Genomic DNA, 11770 nt, shown 5'->3' with positions numbered 1-11770 from the left:
AGCTTCATGTCAGAGGAGAAGGAAAAGTAAAAAATGCAATGAAGGAGTCTTTCAAAATCCTGAATGAGGTCTGTTCTCAGTTTAAAAAATCCCTGTCTTACATAAAACCATGAATACAATTACTCAGAATTGTGAGAAAATCTTTATTAAACTGCACTCTCACGCCTCCATGGGTTCATTTGAGTACAAACTGTTAAGAATGAGTCCGTTCTGAGTGCATTTGTGTGTTTAGGCTGCGGCGCTGGGGCAGGGCAGCCTGTGCAATCAGGCCATCATGCTGATAACAGACGGCGCTATGGAAGACTTTCAGGATGTCTTTCAGGAGTTTAATTGGCCAGATCGACGAGTAAGACACACAGAAACTGAAAGATGGACAAAAACAAGCATCAGTGGCATTTATTTATATCTCTTTAGCATTACTTGTGCTTAGTTTCTCAAGAATTTCATTAAACGAAACATTATTGTCTCTCCAGGTTCGAGTCTTCACTTATCTAATTGGACGGGAAATGACTTTTGCAGAAAATGTTAAGTGGATTGCCTGCAACAACAAAGGTAAAATGAGATGACTTTTAGGCTTAAATGTCTTGTCTAAAAAGAAGGAAATGGATTCTTTTATAATAGTAAGCATTAATCTAGTGGTAGAGTTCAAACTGTTGTAACAACGGGAATGTTTTTAAAATGATTTTTCAGTAATAGTTCCCTAAAATTTACAGAACTGACCTCAAAAAATAAAAATTAAAAAGTTTTCTTGCTGCAGAAAGTAGCTGTTGTCTGGTTATTTTTCATGGGTCACCCCGGGCAAAAAATCTAACTTGCATTCACGTCTTTATTGTTACCAGTTCCAATTGTTACGAAATCCATCCTTTATTTCCGTGTGTAGAGGAATTTTGTCTTTAAAGTAACACAAATATTAGAATGAAAAATCCCAAATCACTCAATAATTTTGAACTCTGGCTTTTTTTTTAGCAGAGTTTTAGCACTGATTAAAATCTGGTACATATTTATCTTTGAAATGTTGCACATTTTTTTGTTATTGACATATCCCTATCTAACATTCCTAAATAATTGTTTTACTGAATGATTCTAAATGTTCTTCAACTTGGATCACTGTGTAAATGAGTGTTTGCGTGTGTTCTGCAGGCTACTACACACACGTGTCCACACTGGCTGATGTCCAGGAAAATGTTATGGAATATCTCCATGTTCTCAGCAGGCCAATGGTTATCAACCACGACCACGATATAATCTGGACTGAAGCCTACATGGACAGTGTGGTCAGTCTGCCTTTTTTTCTGTCATATTTATAGCTTTTTTTACGCTCTGTTTTTGCCTTACCTTTAGCTGTTTAACTGTTTAAAAGACAGTTAGCATTTTTATTTCACTTTTATTCTAAAGTGCCAGATTAGAACCAATGCCATTTTAGGGATTTATACAGAGTTTAAAAAAATCTAAGCTCATGGGGATTACAATCTAACATTTTTCAATTGAGCTTCCATGATTACATTTATATTTATGGCACCATAAACACTCAAAATACCTAACTTTGTGCTATTTTTTAAATCTATCTCTGTCCTGAGATGTCATAATGTGACCTTAAAACGACACATTTTCATCTTACATTGAGAGACTTCCAATAGAACCTTTCTGAAAGTTTGGATATCTGTCTTGACCTTTTGGGTCATAGACAGAAAACCTTTAAAATGTTCCTTCCTCCCTCGGTGGCTTCCTCCCACCGTCCAAAAACATGCTTCATAGGTTAATTGGTTAATCTAAATTGTTCCTAGGTGTGAGAGTGCGCATGATTGTGGACACACTACCCTGCGACAGACTACCTGTCCAGGGTGCCCCCTACCTTCGCCCACAAGTGACCGGGATAGGCTCCAACAGCCCCGTGACCCCAAAAGGGAATAAACGGAAGAAGATGAATGAATGAATGAATGAATGAATGAATGAATGAATGAATGAATGAATGAATGAATGAATGAATGATTTTTTGTGCTTGATCGAACTTCTGTCTGTGTTGGTAACAGATGTACTATGTGCCCTATTATTTAATTAATGGTCACTGAGAAAATGTTTATTCTTTTTTCTCACTTTCCAGGCATCCCTTTCTTTTTTCATCTGTTTTATCTGTTTCATTTATATCACATCAATAGAGTTTCATTTTATCCATTTAACTGTTTTCCCCTCATTCTTCACCTTCAGCTTCCTAATAAAAATGAGGTAATGATGTTAGGGCTTAGTTCAGCTTTGCAAATGTTAGTCATACAATGTGTATTGTGGTGTTTTGTTTATCCTTTTGTTTCATCAGTTAGTAGCCAAAACTAATAGTTCCTTGTTAGCTTGATAATCTTGCTCCTAGTTAGATTTGGCATAATAACCTTAAATTTCCACTTGACAATTAATATTTTAATAATGTGGTTTAGTCACTGTATTTTTTGTTGTTGTTTACAGCTGTTTAACACTCAGGCGCAAAGTCTGCTCATGATGACTTCAGTAGCAATGCCTGTGTTCAGCAAAAAGGAAGAAACAGTAAGTCATGTTATTGCTACACAAAGCAGCTTTTTTTGTTTTCTTACGGATAATCCCTTCAGGGGTCGCCACAGTTTATAAAGCAGTTGTATAATAGAAAATTGTTGGAAATCCTGTTAGGAATGCATATTCTTATAGGTTATTGTCTGTGCGCAAGCAGTAAATGCTTGATGTACATTGTCTTTGTGTCCAAATAAATCCAGTGGTGGAGCTAGAATATTTTACACGGGGGAGCGGGAGAGGGGGGCAGAAGTCTATGGAAGGCAGAGTGGAAGGTCATTGCAAATTAAAGGATCAAAAATACCTATTTCATACAGTTTTGCTGTTGTTATTAAAATTAAAACAGCAATTCTTTTAATTGAGGTGCTAATTCTAATATAAATCAGTAGCAAATAGAAGTGCGGAAATTCTTGAACGATAAAAATGAACATCTAATATGTAATTTAATTTAAAAAAATCAAATATATATTTACATATTGAACCTTTACAACAAAAAGAAGAAAATATTTTCAAATATTCTCTAAACAACTTAAAAGGCAACTGCCCTCCCGTAGCTCCGCCCCTGAATAGATATTTCTATGCTATTGTTTCTACATCATTGACTTTAATGAAAGCAAAAGACCATGACATGTTACATACCTTCTGGTTCTTGCACACTGACTTACATTGACAGCTAATTAAATGAGTATTTAATCAAATAAACCCATTTGTGTAGCTGCAATGAATCTGACAACTTAAAGAGAACCAGAACCCGCTTCAAATCTTCACTGAGAGCTTTCAGTTTACATTTTTTCTGATCCATCAATGTTTTTATGCTTTAAAAGCTCTAAAAGTTGGATATTTTTTTAATTTGCAGAAGGGTTTTTTGTGTACTTGGAATGGTCTGGCTACCTGTCCAGAAATGTTCCTGCCTCTGAAACAGCTGTAGATTGGCTCCAGTTTAACCGTGACCCTAAACATTACGACTAAAAGTAACACAACCAGGATGCTTGATTTTACTACTAACTGAAATCAAATGATTCAAACAGACTTTGGCTCCGAACCCCTTTCTTTTGTTGCTAGTTGTCTCATGGGATATTGCTGGGGGTCGTGGGAACTGATGTGGCCTTGAGAGAACTGATGAGATTAGCTCCAAGATACAAGGTAAATAATTAATTAAACACACTAATCTAACTCAGTATTAAAACCACATGTTAATTGGTGGTTAATTAAAAGGAAATGTGCAATCAGAAAGATGTTTGAAGCTCTGCATTCCCCTGTATGTGATTGTTCTCATCTGTCCTTACAGCTGGGTATCCAAGGTTACGCTTTCCTCATCACCAATAATGGTTACATCCTGTCTCATCCTGACCTGCGACCTTTGGTAAAGAGTAACTTTGAGCTTTTGCGTCAGTGATTGCACATACTGATTTATAAGCTCTCCTTCTTCCTCTTGCTTTGTTTGGTAATAGTATAAAGAAGGGAAGAAGCTGAAGCCCAAACCCAACTATAACAGTGTTGACCTTTCTGAGGTGGAATGGGAAGACACTGAAGAAAAAGTGAGATACCCATTGTTGTCCTTTTCAGTCCCCTATTTTTCCTTTTAACGTTAATAAACAAATTCAGCTCCACAAGTTGTGCGTTTTCTGTCGGTTTTAAAAGCTGAGGACAGCCATGGTCAAAGGAGAAACGGGAACTCTGTCTTTAGATGTGAGAACCTCAGTGGATAAAGGAGTAAGTTTGGTTTTAGAAGATTCATGCAATTTAACCACAGCTTTGGTTTTGTTTCCATTGTGTTTTCCATCAATTTTTCTTATCTGTGCTTCACAGAGGAGGGTGTTGTTCTTGAGAAATGATTACTTCTACACAGACATCAAAGAAACACCTTTCAGGTTGGTCTTTTTGTGCCAAATACCCATATATGCATTAAAAAAAACGATAATATGCTGATTAGTAATTTAAAAGGTATTACAGTTGTTTAAGATATCGTTTATAGCTAAATCCAATATGCTGTGGCTTTTAAATGTTTATTGTTTAAACTGTTAAGTAACATGATTCTTTTATTTCTGTTGGCAGTCTTGGTATCGTGTTGAGTAGGGGATATGGAGAGTATATCTTCACAGGAAACGTTTCAGTAGAGGATGGTAAGTTCTTTATTTGTTTCAGTTTTAGTTTCTAACATCGTTTCTTACCTGATTTTTTTCTTCAGGTCTTCATGACTTACTGACCCCGGATCTGACCATAGCCAACGAGTGGTGAGTTTGTTTTGCAGAGTATAGACAGACACTAGTTATAGTTGACTTTTAAGGAATCGTTTTACCCTAAACCAACTATGTAGGACCTACTGTGAGACTGACATCGACCCAGCACATCGTAAACTGACCCAACTGGAAGCTGTGAAGAAATATCTCACAGGAAAAGAACCAGATCTGGACTGTAAGATTAGATTTTAAAGAAAAAAACATTTTAAAAACACTATATTTACAAAAGAAGTTATTATTTAAAATGAAACTCCTCCTCATTTGAATTGTACCTTTTATTCTCTCATAACAGGTGATTCTCAGTTGTTGCAGCAAACTTTATTTGACGCTGTGGTCTCGGCTCCTATGGAAGCGTACTGGACTGCACTAATGCTCAACACATCGGGGTCAATAGCAACAAACACAAACCTTTCCATTTTTTTTATTGTTTTTATTTACCTGATGACCTATTTTTGTTTAAAACATTTCCCTGTTTTTTTGCATCTAAATTCCTTTGTCAGGATGGATGACGGGATTGAAACAGCTTTTTTGGGGACTCGTTCAGGCTTGCTGAGATTCCAGAGATACGCCGGAATTGAAAAAAGAAGCGGCAGGTGAGTAATGCAATTATGCCTTTTTCAATGTGCATCAAGTCCTATTGCATCAATCAAATTTGTAACTTTTTATTCTAAATCAAATAAAGGAACCAAATTACAAAATTATATTAAAACTTAGCAGGGTGTTATTTCATTTTTCGTCCTGTGGTAGATTAGAAACTCAGCACCTCACTTAACGCAATACTCTATCGATTTTGCAAACATTTTAGAACAATATTATAATAGTGAAGCATCTTTATAGACTTTAATGTTTTCAGCTTCTCACAATTTTGTTTGATTTTTTTAGAATGCTCACTACTTTTGATTTGCTGGGTGCCTTTTTTGCTTTTACCTTTTATTCCTTTTTTTTTTTTAAAGTTTTAGTATTAACATATTTTCTACTCTCCACCGTTACTCTGTTATTCTGCTCTCAACATTAATCTTCTTCTGTTCTTCCTTATTTTTGCCTCTCCCTAGGTCTTTCCTGACCTCCACAGACATGGAGAATATGTTCACCCTGGATCATTTCCCAGTATGGTACCGCAGAGCAGCTGAGTATCCAGCTGGGCAGTTTCTATACTACATGCCCAGACAAGACACAAGAGGTAGAGGACATACCAGTTATTAACATAAACGCTTACACACTGCACACACAAAAACTTTGCTTTTTAGTGCTTTTTTTGTTTCCCCACTTATTTCTAGTTATCTGTAAACTGAGCTGATAATCTTTGTTGAGGTTCTTTAATGTACTCCAACTGTTTTTTTTTCACATCACTGTGTCGTGTTAAAATCAACAGAAATGTGTGTGAACTATTTATGTTATGTCTTCTTAGAACCATTTATTGCCTTATTTTTCTTTTCAAAAAGCACTCTAAAAAAAAGGTTAAAAACTGCAGTCATTCTGTTTATCATCACATCATACTAACTCTTAATATGCCATTTTAAAAGAACATGTTTAAAAGGAAAATTTAAAAAAAATATTTTATTAAGTTTTGTTTGTATGAGCTTTAAAAGTTAAAACGAATTGCTTTGAACCAACCTCTATGTAGTTTATTTCTAATTGTTATTGTTGCAAAATACATATATATGAAACTACACCTTCACATAATATAAAACCTTTAAATCAGAATTTTAACAATCAACTTTTAAATCATATTTGATGATTTGGGTAACTTTAACCGAAAAGTGTAAGGAGTCAATTTTTAAAAAACACCATTTGAAAATCTGATTCATAAAAGCAAAAATATTTACTAGATGTGTTAAAGTTAAGGTGAGGGGAAAAATATGGAGTTAATTAACTCCATAGAAAAAAAGTCTGTCATTTTCAGATGCATTCAGAGACTATGAGGCTGACTATAGTGCCACCTTGAGTGCGGAGGCGGTGGAACATCAAGAGGAGCAGGGAGGGAGGAAACGCAGGGACACAAAAGAGGATGCGGGTAGAGACCTGCTATAGAGACTTGGCATGTTTCATGTCTTCCTCTTATTTTTCTCCCTGCTCTAATGCATCAATAGCTTCCTGTTGCAACTGCAAAAGCATGCCAAATAAAACAGGAATCCTTCCTCACTTAAGGAAGAAGCTTTTAGACTCACATTAATGCTCTCATGTATATTTTCCCACATCTCATGCTCCTAATTTTATATATATATATATATATATATATATACAGTTCAGACCAAAAGTTTGGACACACCTTCTCATTCAAAGAGTTTTATTTATTTTCATGACTATGAAAATTGTAGATTCACACTGACATGTGGAATTATAACAAAAAAAAGTGTGAAACAACTGAAAATATGTCAAATTGTAGGTTCTTCAAAGTAGCCACCTTTTGCTTTGATTACTGCTTTCCACACTCTTGGCATTCTCTTGATGAGCTTCAAGAGGTAGTCGCCTGAAATGGTCTTCCAACGGTCTTGAAGGAGTTACCAGAGATGCTTAGCACTTGTTGGCCCTTTTGCATTCACTCTGCGGTCCAGCTCACCCCAAACCATCTCGAATGGGTTCAGGTCTAGTGACTGTGGAGGCCAGGTCATCTGGTGCAGCACCCCATCACTCTCCTTCTTGTTCAAATAGCCCTTACACAGCCTGGAGGTGTGTTTGGGGTCATTGTCCTGTTGGAAAATAAATGTTGGTCCAACTATACGCAAAGCGGATGGAATAGCATGATGCTGTAAGATGCTGTGGTAGCCATGCTGGTTCAGTATGCCTTCAATTTGGAATAAATCCCCAGCAGTGTCACCAGCAAAGCACCCCCACACCATCACACCTCCTCCTCCATGCTTCACAGGGGGAACCAGGCATGTAGAGTCCATCCGTTCACCTTTTCTGTGTTGCACACAGACACGGTGGTTGGGGCCAAAAATCTCTAATTTGGACTCATCAGACCAAAGCACAGATTTCCACTGGTCTAATGTCCATTCCTTCTGTTCTTTAGCTCTGTTCTGCTTGTTGCCTTTCTTTAGCAGTGGTTTCCTAGCAGATATTCTACCATAAAAGCCTGATTCACACAGTCTCCTTTCAACATCTGTTGTAGAGATGTGTCTGCTGCTAGAACTCTGTGTGCCATTGACCGGCTCTCTAATCTGAGCTGCTGTTAACCTGCCATTTCTGAGGCTGGTGACTCGGATGAACTTATCCTCCACAGCAGAGGTGACTCTTGGTCTTCCTTTCCTGGGGCGGTTCGCGCTTGAGCCAGTTTCTTTGTAGTGCTTCATGGTTTTCGTGACTGCACTTGGGGACAGTTTCAAAGTTTTTCCCAATTTTCCGACTAACTGACCTTCATTTCTTAAAGTAATGATGGCCACTCGTTTTTCTGTACTTAGCTGCTTTTTTTCTTGCCATAATACAAATTCTAACAGTCTATTCAGTTGGACTATCAGCTGTGTATCCACCTGACTTCTGCAAAACACAACTGATGGTCCCAACCCCTTTTATGAGGCAAGAAATCCAACTTATTAAACCTAACAGGGCACACCTGTGAAGTGAAAAACATTTCAGGTGACTACCTCTTGAAGCTCATCAAGAGATGACCAAGATTGTGCAAAGCAGTAACCAAATCAAACAGTGGCTACTATGAAGAACCTAGAATATGACATATTTTCAGTTGTTTCACACTTTTTGGTTATGTACATAATTCCACATGTGTTAATTCATATTTTTGAATCCTTTTTGAATGAGAAGGTGTGTCCAAGCATTTGGTCTGTACTGTGTGTGTGTGTGTGTGTGTATATATATATATATATATATATATATATATATATATATATATATATATATATATATATATATATATATATATATTTTTTTTTTTTTTTTTTTTTTTTTTTCATGATATTTTGTTTAAAAGGAGTTGATTGCAGAGATATAAATACATTTGTAACACAAACACATGTCCTTGTCCTCTTTTGAATGTATTATTTGATATCGTCCCCCCCATCTGTTTTAAGTACAACATCCAAAAAAATCTGGTTGAAATGTGTGCACTCTGCTGTTACAAGAATGACGACTAGAAGTGTAGGATTCCCTTTGTATTTTCAGGCACAATATTTAAAATAAACATAACATTTAAAGAAAATTAAAGCCAAAAAAAATGTTTTTTTAATTGTGATTTACTATGCATGCTTATAGATCAGTCATGCATGTTTGAAAGAAATGCATGCATTTTTTAGTGCATGTATTTAAATATTGTATCTTAGAATGGGGATCTAAAATGATTTTTTGTTGTTTAACCAGCAGGGAAGATAGTGATCAGTGCCACTGCTGTCACGGTGACTGTGGGAAAGAAAACCACCATAGCTGGAGGTAGGAAGACCTTTTCATGTTCTGTTTGTTGTAATCTGAACTATAGATTTATTCCTGGTTTTGCAACACAATATAGAATTTTAACAGTAGCAATTAAAAATCAATACTGAGAGAATAGCATCAAATAAATTGATATACAAATTTTATTCCTGTGTTTTCATTTTAGTTTACCTTTACTCTACATGCACTCTGCATAATGCAAATTATCAATCACTTGGCACAATAAAGCTAGTTTGTAAAATGCATTACTGTTAGTGATTTGTAAGAAAGTGTAGAAAAAATAACGATATATTAAAGTTATCAAAGTAATGCCTTTTAGTTAACAGGTGATGACAAATATAAAAGTTATGCATTATTTTACTTATATTTGTTTGGCATCTGGTGGTTTTGAGCCTCAAAGTTTGCATTAGAGCATTGACTTTCTGGTTTACCCCACTGCTAAAGAAAAATGATGTTTCGTTTTGACTCCTATATTGCAATTATTTTCAGAAAAACACCAAGATGTTAACATTATTTGTTGCCGATGGGATCACAATGAGGTCTTGGGTGGTGAATATGTGGATAAATATGACTATAATTATAATCATAACTGATTTTCTTATTTCCTATTTTTTGCTTCTTAGCTAAAAAACATGTTGCATTAAGGATAATTTTTCTAATGTCTTGGCAGCTCAGTTTGAGTCTTATGAGTTCTGCTTCATGATTTTGACCTAATTATAATGTTTTTTTCCAAATTAGCTTGCTAAAGCTAATGAAAAACATCCAAAGATTGTATGTTTTTCAACTTATCAAAATGTTGCAAGTTGGCCTCTCAAGTTGTCTTTGGGATAGATAATGTACCCCACATTGCTCATGCTGTTCCGGCTTGTGTCTTGTATGACAGGTCTGCCACCATGGGTGAAAAAGACTTCTGGCTGTAAAGCGCTTTAGGCCTTCATTTAAAATATAAAAGTGCTTTATAAGTCTATGCCACTTACCATAGAGTAGGTGCTGCTCTGCTTTACTGCGTCTTTGGACATTCTGTTTTCACATTTTGATTTTTGTTCCTCGTCTTTCTAATGTAAGATCTTGTTTTATATTCCTGTGTTTGCCTCGGTATAACCCAATATTTGACTTACGCTCTCATCAATCACAGTCATGAAAGAGACAACATGCTGCTTTCTTAGAATGTGCATATGGATGAGTTCTTTGACTTTTTAACAAGCAGTCAGAGTGATGAGTGGTTTATAAAAAAGCACAGGCTTAACTTGGTTGCACAGCTTTCTTAAAACTTTTCTCCAGTGTGAAAATTGTGCTAGATTAAAAAGCTGGAGGAAAATGCAGATTTCAAAATAAAAGTTTCATTGTTTATTCTAAAGATGCTGTCTGTCAATTTGAATAGTTTTTCCCCCATCTTGTTTCATCATTCTTTATCATTATTTTTATTTGGATTGTATTTCACATAATAACAAACAAACCAGAAATTAGGACAACAGTTCTTAAGAAGGCGTTAAAGTCCATGTTAAAAAACCACTGAGAATCTCTGAGAAGATATAAAGGAAGGAGTAAGAGCCACAAAGGGATGGAAACTGCTTCTTTAAAAAACTTTCTTCAACTGTCAAGTAGCTCTGCCATCTCACTGACTGAACCGTTTTTTACAGACCTGCTTACAATGTGCTCATCAGTGTGTGTTTGCAGGAGAAAGGCCCCATACCACTGCATCCATCCAACTAAACTGTCAGACATTTTTACCTTCACTGCCCCACATTTTCTTACATTTTTAATCACTATAAGCAAAAGAATGTACTTCAAAAGCTAAGCATTTACATGTCCTAAAGAAAATTCTATATAATATAAAAAAATTATAAACATTAAGCTTATATTAACAGTATGTTAAAATGACCCTGTGCTTAAAAACAGATTAATTTTCATTTTAGAATCACAACATTTTTTTTTGTCAATGTGCCCTAAATTTGCTGTGGTTTTCCATCATATGACCACTACGTGTCAGTGTTTAGCCAAGCAACACAATCAATCTTTTGCTAGCGTCTCTTTGAAGGCGAAACATTTGTGCTGGTTTGGTTGCTGATTTAATTTTAAACGTCTTTGATGAAGGATGCCTATTTGGTGTTCAAAGGTTTGATCTAAAATCAGTCAACAGCGACCAAAGAAAACTAAAACCTAACAAATCTCTACATGATAGTCTGAATTTAAATATATTCAATCCGCTCCAAACCAAGACCAATCATATAAGTAGGTACAAAGGACAGACTGAGAACGTCTGGAAATAATAAAAGGTGAAGGATAATTGACATGGTGAAGAAGGACAGGATGAAGTGATGACAGATGATTAGAGATGCTGAAAAAGATGCAGTCAACCAGACACACACAGAGATGGAGAACAGAGATGGGGCGAAGAAATTGAAAAGAATAAAAAGATGATGAGAGAGGTGGCAAAAAAGATGAATTGAGTTAGAGTGGAAAGAAAGGAGGAAGAAAATGGGAAATATAAAAGAGGACTGAAAAAAGAAGCTCTACTGTGGTTATATTTCGATGTTGGATGTTCCGCTTTATCCTTTGTTTTTATATCTTACGTGTGACATTATCAACCTTTCCTCCCACTCAAAACAATGTTTTCA

General features: G+C 35.8%; 1 protein-coding gene across 1 annotated transcript in view; it reads left to right on the top strand.

Annotated features, from left to right (window-relative positions):
• LOC101173028 (voltage-dependent calcium channel subunit alpha-2/delta-4-like) overlaps positions 1-11770 on the top strand; it is a gene marked incomplete in the record, with an annotated part of 84175 nt that overhangs the window by 18636 nt on the left and 53769 nt on the right. Inside the window, 19 exon segments of the mRNA XM_023952668.1 lie at positions 1-68; positions 233-346; positions 474-552; positions 1141-1274; positions 2206-2223; positions 2455-2532; positions 3595-3675; positions 3821-3895; positions 3984-4070; positions 4174-4245; positions 4342-4403; positions 4588-4655; positions 4721-4766; positions 4850-4947; positions 5065-5158; positions 5273-5365; positions 5825-5952; positions 6676-6786; positions 9084-9152. Of these exon segments, the coding sequence (XP_023808436.1) occupies positions 1-68; positions 233-346; positions 474-552; positions 1141-1274; positions 2206-2223; positions 2455-2532; positions 3595-3675; positions 3821-3895; positions 3984-4070; positions 4174-4245; positions 4342-4403; positions 4588-4655; positions 4721-4766; positions 4850-4947; positions 5065-5158; positions 5273-5365; positions 5825-5952; positions 6676-6786; positions 9084-9152 (1575 nt within the window).

Source organism: Oryzias latipes, chromosome 23 (genome assembly GCF_002234675.1).
Source record: "Oryzias latipes chromosome 23, ASM223467v1".
NCBI lineage: Eukaryota > Metazoa > Chordata > Actinopteri > Beloniformes > Adrianichthyidae > Oryzias > Oryzias latipes.
The sequence above is the reverse complement of the archived record's forward strand: the minus strand, read 5'-3'. Positions and strand labels throughout refer to the sequence as shown.